This window comes from Eulemur rufifrons, chromosome 2, assembly GCF_041146395.1.
Source record: "Eulemur rufifrons isolate Redbay chromosome 2, OSU_ERuf_1, whole genome shotgun sequence".
Lineage (NCBI taxonomy): Eukaryota > Metazoa > Chordata > Mammalia > Primates > Lemuridae > Eulemur > Eulemur rufifrons.
In genome coordinates, this window is record NC_090984.1 from 60,023,580 (window position 1) to 60,048,570 (window position 24,991).

Consider the following 24,991-nt stretch of genomic DNA (forward strand, 5'->3'; position numbering starts at 1 on the left):
CTATAGGTGCGAGCCACCGCACCTGCCTAATTTTTTCTATTTTTAGTAGAGACAGGGTCTCACTCTTGCTCAGGCTAGTCTCAAACTCCTGTGCTCAAGCGATCCTCCCTCCTCAGCCTCCCAGAATGCTAGAATTACAAGCATGAGCCACTGCACCCCCCACTGGGAGCCTGAATTTTTAACAAGCCCTCCAGATGATTCTTATGCATACTGCAGTTTAGGACACTGTGCTTTGTTGAAAGAATAAACGGAACAGACGAGTCCTCTGCTATTTGTACCACTTTGCCCCACATCTTGCAAATTCCTAAGCCCCTAAACTATAAATAGCAGTTCTCTTAAACTAAGTCTTTATAATGATCAGCTTAATACTGTATTACAAGAAGGAAGAAATCTCAGAATATTCTGGGTCCAGCAGGAAGGCTAAAAATAAACCCTCTGCACCGGCATTCTCCCATCCATCCTCCACCACCCTCTAGCCTGGTTTTAACTTAACCAAAGGGATGATCTAAAATTGGACAGCTCCAGGGATATCAGGCACCGTTTACCAGTTCAAGTCAATTCTACAGCCAGGCTCAAGATTTGACTCCTGTGCCGAGCAAACCTGAAGTGCGCTCAGGAACTCTGAGCTCAGCTAGCCACTTTACCTCCCATGTCCCCACACCCACATATCTAAAGCAGACCCAGCCTTACAGATTCAGCTGCAATCCTCCAAACCGAAGGAGACCTGGGGTTGAGCTACATTTTCCCTGGAAACCAGGTTGAGGCCAGACTCAGAGTAGAGGATTGCCCTTCTTGGCATATGTTGCATAGGTTTAGGGTTGCCAGATAAAATACAGGATACCCAGTTATACACCAAATATTGCATGGCACATACTTATTCTAAAAAATTATTTGTTATTTATCTGAAATTTAAATTTAACTAGGCATCCTGTTTTCTATTTTTCATATCTGGCAACTAGGCCCTTTGTAGGAGCATTCAACCAATGGTATTGTCTCCACAAACATCTTAAGCATTCAATTAGAAGGAACACCAACAAGGGGAGCTTTCAGGGGGAGAGAGCTGTAACAGGAAGCTCAAAGAGTGTGTGCAGGGGTAGTTCTGCCACTTTTTAGTTATGAGAGAACGGAGTGCTGATGGAGCTCAGGTGAAGCACTTGGGGTTTGTAGCACGACTCACCTCCTTCACTGTCCCCCAAATGTGTGACCAGGATTACTGTCCTATTTTATAAGACCCCCAGAGACATCTCTGCTTGGATACGACATGCCAATACTCGAAAACCTAGCAAGAAGGGCCCCACTAGCTCAAACCAATTTGTCGAGTTTCATCTGTTAGCGGCCACCCTGCAGCCCAGGCCCCACTCAGAGCCGATCCGGCGCCTGGGCGCCCCGCCCCCCGCGCCTGGAGCCCCGCCTCCCCGCTCAGCGGCGGCGCTGGCCACGCCCCTTTTGTTATCCGATACTTTTCTGGGTCAGCTGGTGCTGGCGTCAGGCGGAGGGATAGGCTGGCTCTGCTTGACCCGGCAGGGCTTGTTTACTATGGCTGATGATCTGGAGCAGCAGTGAGTTAATTCTGTCTCTATCTTTTCTCTCTCCCTCTCTCTGGGCCATGATCCTGGGACTGTCTGTGGCAGAGGAACTGTTTTAGACACCTTCCCACCTTTCCTTTTTCAGGTTGGCTTCCGGGGAGGAATGGGGGTTGCGTTTGCTTGCTTTGCTTTTTGCCCAGAAGAGGCGGCCGCAGAGCCTGGGGAGCGATGGTAGATGAGCTAGCTTGCTTGCAGCTCAGTCATTCTGACTTCGCACGTTAGTCTTCGCGATTGCCCCTCACTCTCCTGTAGTCGCTGTGCTCAGAGATTAGATTTAGTGGTGATGCGTGAGATCCCGCGAAAGCAAGCTTGTGGGACGCGGGTGCGGGAGTAGCAGCCAGGTGTGCTCGTCTCGACCTGCCCGGGTCGATAGTCGTGGGTGTGGAAAGAGCCTCTTCCCTCAACCCGGCAAGGAGAAGGCGCAGGCAGAAGGCAGAGGGTCTCCACCGCGTTAGGATTGGCATGCTGTGATGGGCTTGCAAGTTTCTTTAGCTCTTGCCCACCGATACACATAACCGCTTGTGGTCCTAGGTGATAATGGTTTTAATCATTATAACAACATCCTTAATGCAGTGGTTTCAGAATTAGAGCTATTGAGATTTGTTACCACTGTCTCAAGGGCATCAGGTTTGGGATGCCACCTGTAGGTGGTGTAACTAGCAGTTCGAAATCTGATAGGAGCAAGGAAAAGTTGTTTCTAGAAGAATGACTCAGCTCCCAGCCAAGCCTTGGTTTCACCAGAACAGGGCCTTTCCTGGACCTGGTACTCCCCCTTTTCAGACCTGCAGAACTGACATCCTGCAAAACTAATTATGGCAATAATAAATAACTTCCTAGGCTTGAAGGAACTGCCTAGAAGAATGTTGCCTTCTAAGATAACTTTTCCAAGGGGAAATTTGCAATGACTTAACGAAGCAGAATATTAGAGCTGGAAGAGGTACAGGTAGTTCAGCTCCTTTTTACAAATGAAAAGCTGATATCTGTGGAAATTAGGAGATTTGCCCAAGATCACAGGGGTCTAGAACAGGATCCTTTCCCAGCACAGAACCCCTTCTGTTTCACCCCCATCAGGATGGAAGAGAACACCCTAGCCAAGCTAAGTTCATGGCTAAGTGGCTTCTCTGCTCCTTGCCTCAATTTTCCACCCCATCCCCCTCCTCCCCAATAGTATTGCGCATACACTGTGTGCCAGGCGCCATTTCCAGTGCTTTACCTATAACATTTTTGCAGAACAACGGCATAGTACATCTCCCCACAAGGAATATCTGCTGAGCAGCCCATGGTGCTGTTCCACGAGATAGCATTTCTCCTCCAATGCACTGGGCAGTTACAGGGCAATGTGGGAATGGATGTTATGATCTGACCTGTCACAGTATCTATTATTCAGAGAGAAAGTTTGTCTCTTAACATTGGCAAAATTCCAACCCCAGGTCTTGGTCCCCATACTTCAAGCCTGTGAGGAATTCCAGTAGAGTATTAAAAGGGTTCTGAGTCTCTCTGGGATTAGATTGATTGAGACTCCTTTGGCTAAAGCCATCAAGGTATCACTCCCAGCTGTAACCCCAGTTTTTCTTTCAGATTTCAAATATTCATTGAGAATTGCTACTTGCAAAACACTGGAGGCTGGGCGAGGTGGCTCACGCCTGTAATCCTAGCACTCTGGGAGGCCAAGGCAGGTGGATCGCTCAAGGTCAGAAGTTCGAGATCAGCCTGAGCAAGAGCGAGACCCCGTCTCTACTAAAAATAGAAAGACATTATCTGGCCAACTAAAATATATATAGAAAAAATTAGCCGGGCATGGTGGCGCATGCCTGTCGTCCCAGCTACTCGGGAGGCTGAGGCAGTAGGATTGCTTAAGCCCAGGAGTTTGAGGTTGCTGTGAGCTAGGCTGATGCCACGGCACTCACTCTAGCCTGGGCAACAAAGCGAGACTCTGTCTCAAAAAAAAAAAAAGAAAACACTGGGAATGTAGACAGCTTATAATTTAGCTGGGGGGAAAGAAAGTTTATTGGGAGTTTATCTTGTGCTAGGCATTATTCTATGTGCTTTAGATGCACTAACTCATTTAATCCTTATAACAACCCTATGAGGACCTCTCTTTTAAAGATGAGAAAGCTCTGACACAGAAAGGCTAAATAATGCACCCACGGTCACATTGCTGGTAAGCAGCAGTGCTAAAATTAGAACTCTGGCTTTAGATCACACCTCCCTTCAGGAAACAGAGATAAGTATGAAAATGTGGTTAAATACTGTGAGTATGTATGTATGGCCTTGAAAGGCAAAGGCTGGAAGGTCTATGGAGGAGGTGCTGAGAAATCTGGATTTGAGACCTGGGTTCACGTTCTGGTTCTTTTTCTAACTTGCTGTGTTACATCTCTGGGCATTAGTTTGCTCATCTGTAAAATGAAGAGCTGGACTGGCTGATTTCTAAGGAAAATTTCTAATCTAAAATTCTGTACTTCAAATGATGTATTAGGATGCCCCGTATGTGCTAAGGGGGTTTGGTAATGGCTCCCCTCATTTCCCCGCGAAATGCCCCTGCCTTGACTATGCTGGTGTTCACAGGCCCTTTCTATAGCTGTTGATGTCTGTCCTCTAACCACTTCACCCAGACAGAGTTCAAGAAAAGAAAAATATCATATGGGATGGAAAAGAAATAATAAAACTTGTCATTTATTGAACATCTAAGTAGTTCTGGGTACCTTACAAGGTCCCTTACATATCCAGATGCTCAAAGACAGGTTTTTTAATGAGCCAAGCTTGTCAATGATAGTACTGTGATTCGGATCCAAGAGTTTTTTTTATTCCAAAGCTGGTGCTTTTAATCTCTATCTTGCAATGACTTAAAGTCACTGGGTGTGAAGGAGAAAGCAGTATGGGTTATCTTATTTGTTTTACCGCATGCTATGGGAGGTGAGGACATGGGTGAGCATTCTACTACTCATTTTACAATCTGGAAAACAAGGCCAGAAGCAACCTGCCTCCTATCAGTGAGTCGTAGCAGGACTTGAACCCAGGTCTCCCACCTCCTGCTCCCTGCCTACCCCATCTCCATGTTAAGGACTGGATGGATTGATTACCTGAGAGCTCAGGTAATCTGGGCACTGACACAATGCTCCATATTTCTAGGGGCTTGGAAGAGGGTACACACAAATGCCAGTGCCCTGCCAGGAGGGAAGGTGACATGGGAATTTGTCTGTCCTACCCTAAAGGAACAGCTAGTCCTGGGGATGGCAAACTAACTGAAACATTAATTGCTTGTCCTCACCTTTTAATCTCCTTGAACATAAATTATGATAACCAGTAACAAAGGGAAGTTTTAAAGCTCAAGTGAGATAATAAATCTGAAAGAGCTTTGTAAACTGTAAAGTATTTGTACACATGATGTTCTGACTATCTGTTGCAACAAGGGTCATGTTGTTAATAACCACCTACAAAAGAAGAATAATGTTCTATCTGAGGCAGCTAGGGAATTGCTGACTGCCATAGTGGGCAGGTCTCCTGAGGCTGGGAAACACCCTGCCTCCTGATAACTCTTGTAACTGTCAGCAAGGCTGAGAGCATCAATGTTTCCTTGTCAATGTTGCCAACGAGTATCTCTGTGTCTCCTCATCCCAGGCCTCAAGGCTGGCTGAGTAGCTGGCTGCCTACTTGGCGCCCCACTTCCATGTCTCAGCTGAAGAATGTGGAAGCCAGGATCCTCCAGTGTAAGTAGAAGGGACAGCTTGTCCCACCTCCCTCAGGGGCCCAAGAGGGGTGCAGGATCTTCCCAGAGCCAGGTACACTGAACCTACTGATTCCTGATTAACCGTGCTTTGGGTGGGAGGAAACAATGTCAGTGATTTGAGGGAAGAAATTCACACAGAGGGCATGATATCCTGTGATAGTGGTTTCTCACCTTCTCCCTAGCCATATGCTAGTTCTTGCCACATCCTACAGCTTAACCTCAAACCCAGTACCAATGTGGGTTAACACACACAGACATACACGTTCTCCTCCTCCCTCCTTCTCCCCCATTTCTCTCTCTTTCCTTCTCTCCCTCTCTGTTCTAAACACAAACACTTCTTAGATTTACCACCTGCCTACCCAAGGGCCAGCAATCCTACATTCTCTAACGTGCCCTATGTTCTACCTGGTTTTAGCCCACCACCTGTCTGGTCACCACAGTAGTTTGGGATTTGCAGACCAGCTCCCATGGGCACTGTTGCTTTGGGGCAGGGCATCCCCTGAGCAGTAACAGCTCAAACAAGACCCATGGGCCACACCTCCCCATATTTCTCATATGATCTTCCCCAACTGCCCCAGCCACAGCCACCCTTGCTCTTAGGGGCCTGAGTCAGAGCAGACGCAGAGCAGCCACAGCTTTCAAGCCTCTGCCCAGCATCTAGGTAGCTCTGCCACGTGACTGCTGTGGCACCAGCAGAGCAAGTGCTGCCCACCTCAGTCTCTGCGAGGAATAAGCCCGAGGCCCAGCACATACCCATCACCCTCTCCACCTGGCTGGACCCCAGTTCTGTCCATCTGTCAAGCTCCAAGCACACACAGGTTCAAGAGCGCTGGCCGCAAGAGCTCTGTGGAGTGTCACTGCCACCCTGGGCCCAAAGGGAGCTGGACAAACAGCCTCCAGGAATAAGATGGCCTTCATTACCTACAGACTAATCCACAAATTGTGCTTGGAGTTGAATTCTCTAGGATATGTAGTGTCAAAGAAAAAATTCTTTTGAGACATTAAGTTGGTCCTTACCAATACTATTCAAGACTATTGCAATAGCAGAGAGAGATGGGGCTCAACTCCAAATACAACAAGGACAAGTGGGGACTTATAACCAAGGAGCAGGGTGGGAGGGTCAGTGGATGGGGAAGTACTGAGAGAAGACATCAAGGATAAGGGGGTTCTTGCTAAATGGACTTAACAAGATTCTTACTGAAGAAAGGTCAAGGACTTACACATCAAAGGTGGGGAAGGAGCCGCTTGCTCAGAAATGAAGGGCGAGGGGATTCTTGCTAAGGCTGGGCTAGGCATGCCAGAGGGCAGGACGGGGCCAGGGGCCAGGCCTTGTCAATAAGAGGGCTCAGAAGAGCTCACCTAAAGTGTGGTCAAGAACAGAGTCTTTGTCAGTGCTCAGAGTTGTGGCAGGAAAGAGCGAAGAGAGCGTGAGAAGGGTCTTGGAATGGAGAGGGACATCTGAAGCCTGTAGTCCAGGCAGAATGACAGATATCAGGAAGCAGTCTTGTTGAGTCACCCTGGAATTCTCCCCATCCCAGGTCTCCAGAACAAGTTCCTGGCCAGATACATTTCTCTCCCAAACCAGAACAAGATCTGGACGGTGACCGTGAGCCCCGAGCAAAAGGACCGCACGCCCCTGGTGATGGTGCATGGCTTCGGGGGTGGCGTGGGCCTCTGGATCCTCAACATGGATTCGCTGAGTGCCCGCCGCACGCTTCACACCTTCGACCTGCTTGGCTTTGGGCGAAGCTCAAGGCCAATGTTCCCGAGGGACCCAGAGGGGGCCGAGGACGAGTTTGTGACCTCGATAGAGACATGGCGGGAGACCATGGGGATCCCCAACATGATCCTCCTGGGGCACAGTTTGGGAGGATTCCTGGCCACTTCTTACTCTCTCAAGTACCCTGAAAGGTAATGAGCCACCTGCCCTCATGACCTAACTCCTTGCCTTGCTGGGAACTTTCCAGTACTCTTTTCCGATAATTCTCACCTTCCCCCAGATTGAAAGGCTCTAGTGCTTCCAAAAGAACACAGTGTGTCTTCTCCTTTTTCCTCCTTTAATGTAGAGTAAAACACCTCATCCTGGTGGACCCGTGGGGCTTCCCCCTCCGACCGACCGACCCCAGTGAGAGCCGTGCTCCCCCAACGTGGGTCAAGGCCGTGGCGTCTGTCCTAGGGCGTTCCAATCCTTTGGCTGTTCTTCGAGTAGCTGGGCCCTGGGGTGAGTAGCCTGCAGATGAAGAAACTATTCCCTTAAACCAAGTCTGTCCCATTCTGGAAGCCCCACTGCGATCTGCCCCACTTATTCATAAAAAGTGAGAATGGGCCTAGCATTATTATTTAAAGCTATTAATCTGAACCAGATCTCTTTGAGGTTTCAGAAGGTTCTTTTTACCCCTTCATCTGCATGGAAAAAGCTTTCCTATGCAAGGAACAGATGGAGCAGGACAGCTACCCCATGCCTTGGCTAGACCCCCAGAGAGAGAAGGAGGCTGTGAGGGGGGCTATGAGGTGACGCTTCCTCTGCTACATATGTGAGTCTTTATGACAACCTGTTGGTGATTCAGGCACAGTAACCACCACTGGATCCCATCCTCATGGGTCACCCAGCACCTGCAGCAGGCAGGGGCAGGACCAGAGCCTCCAACATAACCCACCATGGCAGGGAAGCCCCTCTGAACCATGCCCTGCTCCAGGCAAGCACCGCGTCTTCACCTGCTCTGTGTCGCCTAGCACTTAGTAGCCTTCAGCAAATTCTGGGAGTAAAAGGGAGGGAAGGAGGGGAGGGGCAGGAGGAGCCAGCCATGAACAGTGTCGGTAGCTGTGGCTTTCTGACCTCACACTGCCAGCACCCCTCCCTTCTGGGGAGCTTATAACTCTGATGAAGTGAAAAGTAGATTCCCTTAACGGAAAAGCTTGGTGACCCTTATCTTATACTGATGGCTTATGTTTACATAGTAATGTTCAATAGCCAATTATTATGAGTTAATTGCTAATAGTGAAAGAAGAGTTCTCTCTCTAGACCCTTGAATTAAAACAGAATAACTCCAGGTAAAGAAAACAAAATGAGCATTTGAGTAGAAGGTAGGAGTTTAGGAGTTCTGAGAGAAAGGAAGGCTCACAAGAGACACAAGTGGAAAGGACAGAAAGTGAGCAGAGGGCTGACCTTCTCAGGTTCCCAGCACTGTGGACTCCAGCAGAACCTCTATAGTCTTTTTCCAGGGAGAAGCCCTGCTTGAGCCACTCTCTCATTTTCTGGCAGTGCATCTGGCCAGGCTCCTGCCTGGGCATCAGAGGTATTATGGTTGGGGCAGTTGGCTGGCAGCCATGGGGGACTGTGCCAGGAGGGAGGGCCAGCACCCATGGAGATCTTTGCTGCACTTCCCTCTCACCCCTTTACTGCTTACACAGAGAATACCAGAAGAGAGAGATCAGAAGTTGACCAGTAGGCCCAATTTTTACAGTCTGTTTTTGTTTGTATATATACCATAAAGAAAGGTGAAAGGAACAGATTGTTCTAAAAGAGTGCTCTGAGTCTGAGACACCAGTGTTGTTAAGTTCACCTCTCCATGTATTCTATTACAGGTTTGAACATGAGAGGGCTCGTGGGAGGTGGTCTAGTTTCATCCGCTACCATCAGAAGATTAGAAGGCCATAAGGTTTCAGGGAGAAAAAGGACACAGACTGTGAAAGAAGAGCATCTCAACTATGCACTCGGGGGGAGGGCTTGTGATCCTTTCAGGGAAAGATCTTGGGACTTCATTGAGCTGAAAATAACCTGGTTCCTCAGTGATGTTAGGCTGTCTCTAAATTCTTTGGCAACCAACTGTCATTTGAAGTCTTCCCCATAGACTCACGCACTCTTTCTGCCACTGTAATGTTAAATGTATAAAGCAAACAAACCCTTAGGAGAAATACTGTTTGGTTAAAGTTGTTAAAACATAACACAGGTAGGAGTCTTGTCATCCCCCCCTCCAACCCCCACCCAAATTGGCCACTCTGGGTTTTTCTATTCCCTCCCAGGGCCTGGCCTGGTGCAGCGATTCCGACCGGACTTCAAGCGCAAGTTTGCGGACTTCTTCGAAGATGATACCATATCAGAGTATATCTACCACTGCAATGCACAGAATCCCAGGTGAGGGCAGCTCCAAGGCTAGCTCGGAGTGGACGGTTTAGAGCTAAAACTCCAGCTACTGGAGTCCTGTGTTTTATTTTTTCTTTCATAAAGCTCTGGCTCAGGGGAACACAGGCACTAATAGGCTTGATCATTTCCAGACAGTTCCCCAGGGAGAGACACAAAGAAATATAGAAGATAATAGATTAATTAAACATGCTGCCCATCTCTAGAGAAAGGTCTTCCCTCTTCCCTACGGATAGGCAGTTGGCCTGATGGGCAAAGGTCTGGAAAATATTTTAAAAGATCTTTTTTTAAAACTGAAAAAGTGATAAAAAACATGGTATTTTTTTTTTAAAGGAAAAGAAAGAAGTCTTCGGTCCCCAAATTTCCTTATTATTTCTCGTCTAGGGTACCATGAGCCGTTGCTTCAGAAGGCCTCCTTGCACATACTCCTTTGCACACACATGTGACAGTATCTGTAGAATACATTCCTACGAATAGAATTGCTCAGTGAAAGAGCACACATTTTAAAATTTAATTATGTGTACTTTGAAATGACTTATTGGGACAGAAATTCTTTGTATGTTTTGGAGATTTGGGGGTGTCCCCGGAACATCGCAAAGTTCCTGTCTGTGGCTACTCACTCACACAGCAGGCCCCACAGCCTTCCAATCTTCAGTCTTGGCAACACTGAAGGCCAGGGCAGAGCCAGGGAGGTAACCTTCCCCTACGGCGGTGTCCTGTGAGTGACTGATAGCGTGAGGCTGCGTTGGTGGCACTGCCTCTGTCAAGGCCTCACCTCGAGCTGCTGGGAGGCATCTCAGGAGCCAAAGTCACTGCCCCACCTCTTTCCAGCTCTGTCTGAATCACCTATTATGAGCCAAAGCCATGAGGAAAGTGGAGATTTGCATTCCAGCAGCACTGTTTGAGCATTAGCCTCAAACCCAGACAGCTTTGGGGCAGCGTGAGACCTGTGTGTCCAGCACTGCGCGTGAGCTAGCTAGTGGAAGGGCCCGGTTAGGCAGTAGTATAGAAACTCCGTTCAGCAGTCAGACCGGGTACCCCAGCTTCCTACTCTCAGCCCCCATGGGCTCAGTGCCGGCCTCATACCCACCTGAGGCCCCACAGGCCCAACCCTTGCCCTTTCCTCAGAACTTTCCTCATCCCTGACCTAGTTCTGTACAGTAGCCTCCCAGTCTAAGCCACAGTGTATAATCCTGCAACTCATTCGTGTCCAGGAGGAAGCAAAGATGACATCATTGATGACCAGCTCCCTCATCTCCAAACACCATCACTCAATTTTGTGACCACTTGAGTTTTTAGAGTTGTAACCCTGACAAGCTCATAGTAACTTTTATCATTCTCTTGGAAAACATGAAATTTGGCCAAAGGGAAAAATGTTTGAGGATTACCTACTTCTCTTCACCTAAACTTAGGGGCTTTGTGTATATTTTCATTTTTCTAATCATGACTTAATGAAATGTGTATAATACTTCAATTTGCAAATAAGAAAATTAAGGTATATTCTGGTTACTTGGCTTGCTAAAAAAACATGGCCAAGGATTTGAATTTGTGTGTATTTGACTCCAAATTCAATGATTTTTCTACTATGCTGCAATATCTTAAGGAAAAATTATCCATTTTTGGTGGCCTAGACAGAACTCGGGCTCCCCTTCATCCCTGGGGTGCAAAGGAGAGTGTGGCTATAACTACCCCAAACAGGCCCAGCCTAGGAGGCGGCAGCGTCCCCAACCTCCCCATCTCCCACAGAAGCTACAGACCAGCCAGAGAGCTGGCTCCTGTCCCAGCCTTGCAGACACCTCATGACACGGCCTCAATTAGTCCTACCTGAGGAAGTGCCCAGAGAGCACAGTAGATTAAATCAGCATTTGTTGCTTTTTACTTAATAGAAACTACTGCTCCCCTGGTCCCTATAAGACTGACTTTTAATACCAGGGTCTTCTTAGGAAGGCTTTTTCACTACTCTGGTACCCCCTTCAGAGTTCACCTCAAATGGACTCCTTGACCCTTTCCCTCAGCCCAGCAGGCTGAGTCCCCTGTCTGTGTTGCTATAGCACTCAACCACCTTTTCACCCTTCTTGGGAAATTTTAAGTTAAATAATTAATCATATGATTAGCTATTTAATGCCTACCTACCTAAAATAGGGGCTCCAGGAGGGCCAGCACCCCATGTGTCTTGTTCACATGTCCCCTCCCCCAGCCCAGGATATGACACATAAATATTTGTCGCATAAATAACAATCCATTCCATTCTGTTCTTGGATGGTTCTTAGTCCCTGGGGGGTTTTCACAAGTGTGTCCTTCCTAAGTTTTCTGTGATAGGAGACCTCTGGCGTTACAGTCCTCTCCTAATCTTACCAATATTTAATGAGCCTAGTGCCCGGCTTTGACAGGAATGCAAAGATGACTGAGATACTGCCCCAGCCTCTGGAGAGACCAACACGTTGACATTTTCTGCTGCAGTGTTCATGCTGTTAATCGCCTTACCCTGTTCTGCTTCCGGCAGTGGTGAGACAGCATTCAAAGCCATGATGGAGTCCTTCGGCTGGGCGCGGCGCCCCATGCTGGAGCGCATTCACTTGATTCGGAAGGATGTGCCCATCACCATGATCTATGGGGCCAACACCTGGATAGATACTAGCACAGGAAAAAAGGTGAAGTTGCAGCGGCCGGATTCCTACGTCCGAGACCTGGTAGGTTGGTCACCCAAGGAGTGGGAGTTGAGGAAGTGCTGTGAATTGAGTGCCACACATGTTGGTTGCCTCTCCATCAGTCGGCTCTCAGCCTTGGGGTAGAGAAGGGGGATCAGAGAGTTAGGGGAAAGAGAAATGGACAGATTGAGATAGGGCAGTGGGTTTGGAAAGTTTGGCTGTCTTTGTAATATCCTAATTCTTTGTAGCCCAGTTCACCTGAAAGGCAGGTTCTTGTCCAGTAGCTGCCTCTCCAGCACCCCTGTAATTCCTACCCAAGCCCAGAGCCTCGAGGTCTTCCCACAGCATTCTGCCTGACTTTTTTTCTTATGCCCTCCGACCCTTGTTTGCCAGTAAGCATGCTTAATTAGGCTAGGTGCCACCTGGAGGCCCTCGTTTACTGGGACTTTGGATGAAATGAGCAGATCCGTGGTGCTAACATGGAAGGAGAGATCCGGTGAATGTCCACAGAAGTAGAATGGGATATTGGGATTCATTGGCTCCCAAAGGAAAGTACTGAGATTCAGGGAGAAAAGTGGAGCGTTGTTTCTGGTAAGAGCTTATGAGTGGCAGCAAGCAGTGTCAAAAGAAAAGAAATGGTGAGTGAAGGCTGTCTCACCCCTGGTGAGTCCTCTCTCCACAGGAGATTGAGGGTGCATCGCACCACGTCTACGCCGACCAGCCGCACATCTTCAATGCCGTGGTGGAAGAGATCTGCAACTCGGTTGATTGAGCTGCTCTCTCTAGAGGAAGAGGAGAAAGCCAGAGAGTCACTCTCGCCTTCCTGTCTGCTTACTCACGCCTCTGTCCTTTCCTCACCAACTAACACGTGCCAGCCTGGCAGAGCCTTGGGCTGTCCCCAGAACAGGACCACAGTGACAAAGAGCACTCCTGACCCCACACTAAGGGCTGGAGGTGGAGCCACAAGAGGCCTTGAGTGCCCCACCCTGGGAAAGAACATAAAGGGTTGCACAGTGTCACCCATTCTATCCATGCCAAGTGTTGCCTAGATAGTGGTTGTGAAGGACTACACTGAGCTACGTTCCCTCCCTCTGCGGCCTTTTCTTCCTCTGGGTAAAAGGGGGCTCCCAGCCACCTTTCCTAGCTCTAGAGCGTTTGTGGGAGTAAGTCCCATGCAAGAACATCTTCCGCCTCCATCACTCCCTCACCCCCATCCCATGCCAGTTCCACCCAGGGTCTGGCTGGAACCAGTTCCCACTTAACTACCAAGAGCAGGTCCTAGAGCTCCCTTCACCTGCAGAGTCCCTCCCACAACCTAAGAGGTCATATCCAAAGCCCTCATTGACAGATGAGGAAACAGGACGTGGCTGGTCCATGGTGACACAGCTCTGTGTGATATGACTTCCAGCAGAGCTAAGGTTAGAACCCAGGTCTGCTGACACCCAGTGCTTATTGCACACTTGATTTGCTACAGTTCAAGGGAGGCACCATTGCCGTGGGGCTGTTCCTGGTCACTGGCCAAGGATAAGCCCATCCCTGCCACACATTCTGGCCCAATTTTGCAGGGGTGCTGTTGTCCTGCCCTGTGTCTCAGCCCTAATCTGGGGACACTCAATGCTTCCTTCCTTGCCGCATCTTCCAACTGGAGGCCTCTGAGCCTCCCTCTGTGCCTTGGGCCCTGAAGCCCCACATGTAGTATAGAGCAAAGGTGGCCCCTGGTGGAGAGGGGAGGGAAAGGCCCTTCGCCTCAGGGCCATGTCTGGGTTCTCCATGCCCACCAGTATCTGCAGCATTTTTCTACCTGCCCCCAGAGCAGAGGCCCACTGTGAGCCCCTGCCCATGGTCCAGTTCCCTGTCCTCATCAGCCACAGGGTGGCTCCCACTGCCTGACCCTCTGCCCTTGCCATCTGTCGCCATGGTCTCCAGCTTATCCCAACCCTGACCTATGTGTCAGCCGTCTCCCAGGGGCAGGCTCCAGGTGCTGCTCTGAGGTTAGGGGCAGTGGGCTGGACCTGGCCCCAGACCAGGGCAGCTCCTGCCTGCTCCTTCACTTTTGTAAAGCCAACCCTTTCACCAGAATAGCATTAACTCCTGGTGCTTTGTACTACTGCTCTAGCTGCCTTGGGCTCCTTTTCTATATTAATAAAGAAATGAGTAAAAACCGCCAACAGTGATGATGTTTAATATTGCTCTGAGCAGAGTGCTGGGTGGCACTGAATTCACAACAGCCATGTGATGCCTGAGTCAGAGACAGGCGCCCTGAGAGGTGCCTGTTTACCCACCACTCCCTCTCCTATCAGCGTGGTATTTGCCCTTGGGATCCAGCCCAGAGTCGGGTCAGCACAGGCCCTCAGCCAACCTGCTCTTGACAGACGAGGAGCCCAGATCCACAGTGATGGGTAAAGCCCCAGTTCACAGAAGAATTGGGCAGAACTGAGTGCTCCCTGCTGCCCATTAAATACCCTGTCTTCCTAAGTTCAGGTGTGCCTGCACACCTCCTGCTCCCTACAGCCTGTCCTCCAAACTCCTACTCATTCTCTGGATCCCAGCTCAAACTTTCCTTGTGTAGGAAGGCTTTTCCTGACTCCCCCAACTAGACTTGGACCCCTTGTTCTGTGTCTCCATGGCATGCTCAGCTGCCCCTTTTATAAAGCTCATAAACTTGTGGCTCCTTATTTAATATCTCTTTCCTCCCCAGACCATTAGCCACGTAAGGACAAGGGGTATGTCTGATGCATAGTTCATGTCCAATAATGTTTGTTTTGATAAAGCCAAAGGAAGTAAGATATGCTAAGTGCTCATAAAAGTGTTCAAAGCATTATCAACACTGCCTGCTCTGTGCTGGCTGTGTCCAGCTCGGCCCAGAATTCCATGGCTCAAAATGGCACATAATACTTCATATGTCCCAGTGGACGAATGAATGGATGAATGAATGGGCAGACAGATGGGCGGGACTCCTGGGTATGATTACAAAGCTCTGATCCACCCTAGGACCTGTGTCTCCTCTGACTGAAGATTGCTGTATGGAGGAGAGAGCAGGCATTTAGAGCCTACTACATACCAAGCACCAGGGCTACAATAGTGAAGAAACACATAATCCCTGCCTGTATGGGAACTTCCAGTCTACTTGGAGAGACACACCTCCCATGAGAGTTGGGAAAGTCTCCTGCAGAAGTGATGACAGCTGACCCTGAAGGTAGGGCCAGGGAAGGGGAGGAAGGAGTGTGTCTTTGGAGAGAAGGGCAGGGAGGGTGGCTGTGAGATGAGTCTGGGGAGGTCAGTAGGGACCAGCTCAGCAGACCCTCTGGCCACATGAAGAATGTTGTGTTCACCCTAAAAAGCAATGGAAAGAAAGGAGTGAGGGTCAGGGTGGGGTGGGGAATATGACAGAATCAGACTCAGATTGGAACAGCCACTCTGGCTGCTCTGTGGAGTACAGACTGCAGGGGGATGAGTCCCTCCCTGCAGGAGAACTTTGAGGCTGCTATAGTGGTCCAGGCCAGAGATGCTGGGAGTTTGGACTTGGCTAATGGCTAGTGGACACAGAGAGTGGAAAGATGCAAGAGATGTTTAGGAGGTAAAATCTAAAAAACTTAATGTGGACACTGAGTGACACTATGACCCTCTTGAATGGGCCGAGTGAGGCAGTGGATACCAAACTCCTAACACAACAAAACAACCTGGAGGTATTTTTTTTTTAAATGTAGATTCCTGCGCTGTATTCCCCAGAGTTTGATTCAGTAAATCTGGATGGAATCTGACCACGAAATCTTTATTTAAACACATTCCTAGGAGATTCTGATGCCCCATGTCTGCAGGCACTGGTCTAAGGGACTCTGTGTCTCTGACACCTGACCCAGAAGGCCCGTGTGGAGTAGGGCCCATGCCCCCAAAAGTTCATCCTGTTTGCTCTAGAATCACTTCTCTGGGAGGCTGCATGACATACTGGACTTATTTTCCCAAACTCAACACAAGGCAAATGCATTCCCCAGGAGCAGGTGCAAAAAGAGTCTGAGAAAGTTCACCCAGAGTGCCCTGTTCATACTACCGGGCCCATGTGCATGGACACAGGCCAGCACACACGCATTCCAGTGCACACGCGCACACCACACACTGCCTCTGACGGCGGCGTTCCTGACATTCCCAGGGCTGGGACTAAGAAACAACAATGAACATACCATCCAGTTGGCACCATTCCTGGTGAGCTCTAAGGATTTATGGTGACAATTCAAGCCATAAACTTTGGCTCCTCAAAGGCCTAGCAATTTAAAAGGAGAGATTCCACAGATAGACATAAAGGACTGTGACTCAGCTTAAGGCCCAGGAGGTGTTGCACTGTTTAGTGACTAGCAGGAAATGCACTAAATTTAACTTTCCTCTCCGGATGGACACCAAAATACCTGTGCTAAAAAGGCAGTCTGGTTTCGTTGCCAAAGGGTGGTGAAATCTTGGCGAATATTTCTCTTTACTGTGATACATCACCCTGTAAGCCCGTAACTGCAGGTACAGTCCACGGTCAGATAGAAAATAATTCCACTAGTAGCTGATAACAAACATGACGTCCAATGAATGGTGCAAAACATTATGTTTCTTATCACACGACCTTTCAATTCGTATGGCGACCTCCTTGGATGGGGCCTGGAGGGTCCTTTCTGGTCTCCCTCTCTGTTCTGTCCTTACTCAGGGTCCCAATCTGTCTTACAGAAGCAAGAAAGAGATTTTGAGGGTCAGTCCCAACCCCATCCTGGTGAAATATCTCAAGATAAACCATCTCTCCTCTTACTAATACTGACTGTTTTTCATAGCATAAGTTCAGCATTATTATGCCAGAAAGGCCTTTGTCACCATCCTACTAAAGATCACTCTTCACTAGTGTTGAGGAGGAAAAATATTCACAGCCTCCCAGGCAGAATACTAAGGAAGATTCCTTGATGGCAACAGGTGCACAGAGTCCTCCCCCCAACCCAGGAAAACCGCAAGCCCTTGTTGGTGACTCTGCTAAGGGGCTGGGAGGTCCTCAGGCCTCACCTTGCTAATGGCCAGTGCCCCTTCCTCCTGGAGTGTGTTCTGAGGCCTGCGGCAAGTTTGTGACGACCCCGCAGCCCCATATTTTAGTTGACACACATGAGAACAAATTACACACCCAGAAGAAACCTGGGACATGCTAGTGGCTGAAGAGGACTTTGAAGGACATGGGGTGGGGTTGTAGATGAGATTTTCATCTCCTCAGTTTGAAGAGTCTAACTTTGGAAAAAAGGAGAGCGTGTGGCCAAACAGCTGGCAACGTATACAGTGTCCAGGAGTAGGATTTTTGGGAAGGGTCATGACTTATGATAGAAGATTTATAGGCTTCTGACAAATTATGAGGTAACTAACACAAAAACTGGGCTCAGGTAGTGTCTAAAATTTTTAAGGAAAGAGAAAATTGTGCCAAATACAACTGCAAAACCATATGTTATATTAATAGCAGTAATTGCCTACCCAGGTCTGCGGACTGGAGCTGGTTCAGTACAAAGTATTTCTAGTCTACGATGAAATAATATTTTTTTCAATATTTTTAAATTCTGAAATTATGTCTTTTCTAACCTTTTCAGGATTAAACTATTGTCCTTTTATGAAAAGATTCTGATAATCTATTGATTGGGGGGTGGAAGGGAATGTCATTTTTTGTTGCCAAACATATCAATGTCAGGGATTTTTTTTCCTGTGTTTTTAATTAATATTAGTAAAATCCTAAAGTCTGGGAAGTGCTGTATTACAGAAGACCAGAGTGGGAGAGGAACTTGAATTTTAGGCAAATAGATCAATCTTATGGATCTCATGACTGGAGGATGACCGTGGAAAGATAGTGCTGTTCAGAGAAAGCAGATCTAATTAAAGGAACTCAACATTAGCATGAACCACAAACCTGAAAGTGGAAGTATTTGGATGGGGATAAAAGAAGAAACAGGAACAGATGTTAAGAGGACATGGATGATGCTTTCTTAATTCAGATTGCAAAACTGATCACAGGCCAGTTACAGTAGTGTCAGAGGTTTTCACACATCAAGACACCAACATAAGTCTCCTTCTACCAGATGCAGAGCACCTGGTAAATGTTTGCCATATTGACAAATTTCACTTATTAGAATGCTGAGGAAAAATGGTCAGACACAATTTTTATAGATTTCAGGAAGTCAGATTTCAAAATGTTTTAAGGAAAATTGCCTAAAGGGCTTGAAAGGGACAAGGCATTCTCAAACATGAAGTTCCAATTTCATCTCAAAGGATCATGCTGAGGAAGAAAGAGGCTACGCCAAACAGAAAGCAGCTGCACACATTGTTTTCTGATGTGATCAAACTGTGGGCAGAGATAAATGTCATATCTCTCACATTAAAATGAACCTCACTGGGGGCAGTGGCTCAAGACTGTAGTCCCAGCTGCTCAGGAGGCTGAGCCAGGAGAATCGGTTGAGCCCAGGAGTTCTGTACAGGAGGCTGTGGTGTGCCATGGTCACGCCTGTGAATAACCACTGCACTCCAGCCTGAGTGAGACCCTCTCCACAAAAAGAGAGAGAGAGAAAATGACCCAAACTTGTAAAGCAAGGGCAGTTCATACGAAACCATTGAAGCAATGTGCAAGTTTAGGTTTTAGAGGGCCGGAGGCTCAATTTGTGTCAGTTAAGGAATGAAGCTGCCCAAAAATCTAATGCACTGTTAGGTCTCATTCCCTGCATTGATCAGGGGACTCAATGGCTCCACTGTACCCTGATCTGAGCACTGGGTTCAATTCTGAGAATATTTTTCCTTTTTTATGTAAGCAAAAAGTTATCATTGTAGAAAAATAAGAAAAAAGTAAAAGGATTTTTAAAAAAATATTCATAATTATACTATCCAGAAATAACCACATTAAATATATTGGAGTATATTCCTTCTGACTCTCTATATATGTTATTATATATATAAATATATATTTACTGGAATGAGAGCATACTAACAGTGCTTTATGGAAATTTTTAACTTTATTGTTATAAATCTCTTTCTACATCAATAAATATAGAATCTATAGAAATATATCATTATTCTTAATTGTTGCATTGTCTTTCATTGTGTGGATTTACCATAATTTATTTCTTCTCTATTGTTGGATTTTAAAGTTGTTATTTTTCTATAATAAACAATGCATGGTAAGTACCTTGGGCAAACATACTTGCCCACTGGACCATTGATTTCCTCCCTGGATGTAAGACTGCAGGATTGAAGGGTATGCAAAATATTCAGACTTTTGATAAGCAATGAAAATAGTTTATACCATGTGATCAGGAAAGGAAAAGCAACCCAGCAGAAAAATAAATGTTCTATTTTTGTGTACATGACAAAAAATAAGAATCAGTAATTCATGGAAGACATATTAATACAAATGACCAATGAACATTTGAGAAGACACTCAACCTCACTAGTAGTAGAAGAAATACAAAACAACAATGACATACTATTTTTCACATGCAGATTGACAAAAATTTTAAAGACTGACAATATCTAGTACTAACAACAGTAAAGAAGATGGACATTTTTGTGCAATGCTGATAGGAGAGGAAAGTATTACCACATTTTTGAAGACAATTTGGTAGAATTTACTAGAATAATTACTGAAATTTGAAACGGTCACACACTATGAGCTATGAGTTCTAATAGCAGGAATTTATGCCAATAAATCTTAGCACCAATAACAAAATACTAGAAATGTCAGTGTCCATAAAAGGGACATCTAAAAATGAATTATGTAGTTTTTTTTGTTTTTTTTTTTTTTGTTTTTTTTTTGTTGAGACAGAGTCTCACTTTGTTGCCCAGGCTAGAGTGAGTGCCGTGGCGTCAGCTTAGCTCACAGCAACCTCAGACTCCTCGGCTTAAGCGATCCTACTGCCTCAGCCTCCCGAGTAGCTGGGACTACAGGCATGCGCCACTATGCCCGGCTAATTTTTTCTATATAGATTTTTTTTTAGTTGTCCATATAATGTCTTTCTATTTTTAGTAGAGACGGGGTCTCGCTCAGGCTGGTCTCGAACTCCTGACCTTGAGCAATCCACCCGCCTCGGCCTCCCAGAGTGCTAGGATTACAGGCGTGAGCCACCGCGCCCGGCCGAATTATGTAGTTTTATGTGTATTGACATGGAAAGATATTTTAAAAATCAAGTTACAGGCAATTCATATAACACCATCCCATTTTTATAAAATCAAAACTATCTGTGTTGGCCGGGCGTGGTGGCTCACGCCTGTAATCCTAGCACTCTGGGAGGCCGAGGCAGAAGGATCGTTTGAGCTCAGGAGTTCGAGATCAGCCTGAGCAAGAGCGAGACCCCATCTCTACTAAAAATAGAAAGAAATTAGCTGGACAACTAAAAATATGTAGAAAAAATTAGCCAGGCATGGTGGTGCATGCCTGTAGTCCCAGCTACTCGGGAGGCTGAGGTAAGAAGATAGCTTGAGCCCAGGAGTTTGAGGTTGCTGTGAGCTAGGCTGATGCCATGGCACTCTAGCCCGGGCAACAGAGTGAGACTCTGTCTCAAAAAAAAAAAAAAAAAACTATATGTGTGAGTATGAATAAACATGTATATGTTCTATAAACATAAAATATGTTTAACAATGTTTGCTGCTACAGAATGGAACTGGCTAGCAGGACTTTCATGTTTTACTTTATACACTTCTGTACTGGCTGAAATTTTATAATGAATGTTTATCTTTATAATTAAAAATTTTAAAGGTTCTCCAAAGTTGATCCTAAGTTTGGTTTATGTCCATGCTGTCAGTTTCACGAATGAGTCTCTTGGACGGGAATTGGCAGTTCTGCACACCTTGTTTCACAGGGGTACGGCACAAACCTACACCTGAATTGACAAAGCAAGTGGAAGCAGAGCATTGGCAGCATGGCTGAGGGCTGTGTTTTGGCAAATGCAAATTAAGAATAAGAAGCTTAATTCTCTCTGTTGAAAATAAGGGAAGAAACTTCTCCCCCTTCCCTTTTCTTAGACATTTACTTTATAAAACTTATGAGTTCTTTCTGTCTCTTTGAAATGTATATAAATCTTTTTAAATATTAACTAATCTTCTGATCAGCTTTACAACCCAGGACTTTCTTTCTTAAGGACCTGGGAACCATCTCTTTGAAATGTATCATCAAGGAAGGTAGCGCCTCTATTACCCAGTTCCTATAGGAGAGTAAAAGTATAACTTCAGTGGACACCTTGCTCCCAAACTACCTCCTGTTATAAAAATATAAAAAGTTTTTTCCCCTTTGGATAAAGCCAATTAGCTAAGACAGATAGTCACCCCAATTACCAAGTGAATTGAGCATGAACTGTGTGTGACCATCAGTGCAGTCAAGTCCTCCTACTTGAGGACTAGTTGATGTTTATCTTGAGAAATTAGTTTTATCTGTCTGGCTGTATAAAAGGGTGACATTATTTTCTGTCTTTGCAATCTTTTTAGCAGATTGCCTGCCATGGGCATCACGTTCTGGTTTAATGCTTTTTCAGAAATAAAACTATCTTTTTTCTCTTCTACCTTTGTGGAGCTGTTTTCTGGGCTGGGAGGAGCTTTTGCTTTTAATTATATTTCCCAACAGCTGCAGAGTGCCAGACCACCTCATACACCTTTGGAGGCTGGGGACCCCCCACCCCACCCCGTCACCAGGTCCTAGTGGGAGGGTAAAAGGAGGCCACAGATACATGAGGGAACAAAAATCATGTCACGGACCAGAGAGGTCTGCTAGGGCCCACTTTGACATGCTTCCTCAAACCCCAGGCTTCCTAGGACTGGACAACTGGCCATCTTTAAGGCTCTGTCTTCTAAGGGAGCTTCTAAGGGAAGCTACTTCCCACTTGGTCTTGGAACTAGAATGCACAGAAGCAAGTACAGACCTTTGTTGTTGTTGCCGTCACCCCCAAATCTAAACCCACCTCCACTTCCTGATGCTCGCTGCCCTCAGGGAGCCTCCCAGAACATCCCTCCTCCATTTCCTTTCAAACCTCCTTTCTGAGGGGCTGGACTGCTTTATTTAAATGTGAATGGCCCAACCTAATCCAAGCCAAAATTTACATTTTAAAAAAGAACTCTTGCTAAATTGAACATACTTTCACTTTATTTAATAAATATTTATTAAGCATATCTAGCATGAGAAACACAGACACAGGTTCCTGGGAGAAAAAGGGTGGGGGACTCCAAAATTAACAACACCCCTTTTTCTGCCCTCAAGAAGACTTGCTGTCTCTTGGAGACGGCAACACACCAACCTCACAAAGCAGGAAAAGGCCTAGCAGAAGGAAGTGTTTGCTGTGGGCTGAAAATGAAACTGCTAGGCTAAAAGTTCCCAATGGGAACTTGGAAATAATGTTACTGCTTTTAAATCCAAAGCCAGAAGCTTTTGGTCAGTGGATTAAAGACTTCTGAGAACATCTATGAATCTCCAAATGTTTTAAACGGAACATTTCTGGTAGAGGGAACATGGGTTCTGAGGCTACCACAGGGCCCTACAAAGGGAAACATAAAGGCCTTGCTTCTTCCCCTCCACTAATCTGACTGTAGATGCCTGCTCCTTCAGTTTGTAGAAGCCTTCTCTAATCTCACAGCCTTTTCTGCTTCACCAGAGGTGCTGCAACAGTGAGCTGCCTCTGTGACTGGCAAGCCCTACCAGTCAAAGGATCTAAATCTTGGGGCCTGGGTTCCCCTCAAAGTAGAGGGTCTTTGGCACATGCAAGACCTCCTCAGTTTCTGCAGCACCCATGCCTGGCCTGCAAAACCCCCAAAAAACCCAGCTTACCTGAGCTCACCTTGCATCATCTGTTCTCAAGGGATCTGGTTGTATGCTTTGGGAGGATTGTCCATCGGTTTAGACTTATAAATGTTATAAGAACTTTCAGTGTTGTTAGAACTGAGAGACTACATACAGAAATGGACCATAGCCAGACCATATATGACAGGAGAGCTCTGACTCACAAATTCTGAAGCAACCAGCCAGAGAGCCAAACCACAACCAAACCTCTGCAGCAGTTGGCCCAGAACCATCGGGACTTGGTCCTGACTGCCACCTTCCCTGTATTTTGCTCCCCGATCTCCTTCCCTACTTCTTTCCAACTCAGGACCAATCAGAGAAAGCCAAATATGCTCCCCAAACCAATCACATAAGATGCCCCACTTCTAGCTAGCCCACCCCCAGCTTCCCCACGCCCAAAACCTCCAGCCAGGGCATACCTGAGCCTTCCCCTTTTTTTCCACCATGAAGCTTTTCCACTTCCCTGTCTGCTTTTGAGTCTCTGCCCAACGCAAGTGATGGTGGCTGACTCCCCTGGTACAGCCAGTTTTGAATAAACAGCTGCTCTCATTTGGGTGGTCTTCATTTGTCTCTACAGAACTCTACAGCATCCCCTTGGGTGTGCATGTTCCACGCCAGAGCACGGGGGTTAATTCAGGCAAAGTTAAATGCTGCAGCACTGGAGACCAAGGAGGACGGGAAATTAGGCCTTAGAGACTCTGACGATATTGAAAATCTGGTCTGCACTGAGCTGAACTGTAGGGCTAGAGGGTGCTAGCTAAGCATCCCAGGCAGTGTTTGGGCACCAAGAATTCAGACTGAGTTTGGTTAAAAACGGATTCTTTCCAGACCTATAGAGCCAGAAAGAGGCAGGAGCTACGCTTGGTGGAAAGAGAAAGAACTTTGTGGTCAAGCTGCTTTTTTGTTGCAAGAAACTAAGACCTTCTCAAGATAGCTCAATAAAAAGGGATTTGATTTACAGTTACAGGCAAAACTCATCAAATCCAGAAAGAGGAATTAAAACTCCACCAGTTCCCTGACCTGGAAAGTCATTAGAGAGGCAGGCCCTTCACTCAGGGTCCCTGCAGCTGAGGGGGCTCTCAGCTGTCTCTTCTCTATTTCTCTCTACTCATCAACTCCATTCTCTCCAGTGGGCAGACTGGTTTCTTCTGATTACTCACCTGCTTGCACCTGGCTCCCAAAATGGCCACTCCAGCTGCCAAGCCTATTTGAGCATCGCCATTGACTGGTATCATCTTTGTGTCTGTTGGTTCAAATTCTTTAAAAAGAGATATTTGTTTGCACAGTTTATCTGTGCAAGCCAAGCCACACAGGTCATAGGCCACTCTGGCCAGATGATGGATTGTGCCTCCAATCAGATCATCCATCCCTGGGTCAATGATCAGAGGCTAGGGGAACAGGGCCATGTCTTACATAAGGATGTGAGCATGTTTGATATTATGAACATGTTCTAATATAGAAAGTAATATTATTTTTTTTTCTTTTTTTTTTTTTGAGACAGAGTCTCTCTCTGTTGCCCAGGCTAGAGTGAGTGCCGTGGCGTCAGCCTAGCTCACAGCAACCTCAAACTCCTGAGCTCAAGGGATCCTCCTGTCTCAGCCTCCCGAGTAGCTGGGACTACAGGCATGCGCCACCATGCCCGGCTAATTTTTTCTATATATATATTTTAGCTGTCCATATAGTTTCTTTCTATTTTTAGTAGAGATGGGGTCTCGCTCTTGCTCAGGCTGGTCTCGAACTCCTGAGCTCAAACGATCCTTCTGCCTCGGCCTCCCAGAGTGCTAGGATTACAGGCGTGAGCCACCGCGCCCAGCCAGAAAGTAATATTATTAAATAACACAGACTATATACACCAATAACAATCATCACAAATGTCCACTAGGAAAAACAATATAGGACATGATAGTGAATTGGAGAATAATGAAGGTTATTCATAGAAAGATTCCTGGAGAGGATGGAATGAAAGAAGGTTCATGCAGAAGGGGTCACGAAGGAATTTGTGCCAACCTGAGAGAACAGTTGTGTCCAGGATCCACAAGGAAATGGGGCCAAACATGTGAGGACTTCTAATAGGACACAGGC

At 46.7% G+C, this 24,991-nt stretch overlaps 1 protein-coding gene and 1 long non-coding RNA gene across 4 annotated transcripts; one reads left to right on the plus strand and one right to left on the minus strand.

Annotated features, from left to right (window-relative positions):
• Positions 1-1,477: 1,477 nt before the first annotated feature.
• Positions 1,478-12,874, plus strand: ABHD4 (abhydrolase domain containing 4, N-acyl phospholipase B). Of its 2 annotated transcripts, XM_069485322.1 has the most exons (7): positions 1,478-1,559; positions 5,205-5,293; positions 6,852-7,224; positions 7,380-7,534; positions 9,337-9,448; positions 11,958-12,144; positions 12,785-12,874. In XM_069485322.1, exons 1-7 carry the CDS (start codon positions 1,537-1,539, stop codon positions 12,872-12,874), a joined length of 1,029 nt encoding a protein of 342 aa, XP_069341423.1. In that variant the 5' UTR covers positions 1,478-1,536. The 2 variants fall into 2 exon arrangements, with proteins under 2 accessions (XP_069341423.1, XP_069341429.1); XM_069485328.1 differs by lacking the exon at positions 1,478-1,559 and having other exon boundaries at positions 6,899-7,224.
• On the minus strand, positions 12,015-24,127 carry LOC138393859 (uncharacterized). 2 transcript variants are annotated; one of them, XR_011235269.1, is made up of 3 exons: positions 24,070-24,127; positions 12,761-12,884; positions 12,015-12,077 (listed from the first exon to the last, which is right to left on the minus strand). It is a non-coding gene; the product is annotated as an uncharacterized lncRNA (long non-coding RNA). The 2 variants fall into 2 exon arrangements; XR_011235268.1 differs by lacking the exon at positions 12,015-12,077 and adding an exon at positions 12,176-12,236.
• Between the last annotated feature and the right edge of the window lie 864 nt (positions 24,128-24,991).

Bases quoted from the DNA above. Each gene is read 5' to 3' on its own strand.
- ABHD4 (XM_069485322.1), top strand. From the start codon at position 1,537: ATGGCTGATGATCTGGAGCAGCA. The intron at 1,560-5,204 runs GTGAGTTAATTC...TCCTCATCCCAG, and splicing joins GCTGATGATCTGGAGCAGCA to GCCTCAAGGCTGGCTGAGTA. The intron at 7,225-7,379 runs GTAATGAGCCAC...CCTTTAATGTAG, and splicing joins TCTCTCAAGTACCCTGAAAG to AGTAAAACACCTCATCCTGG.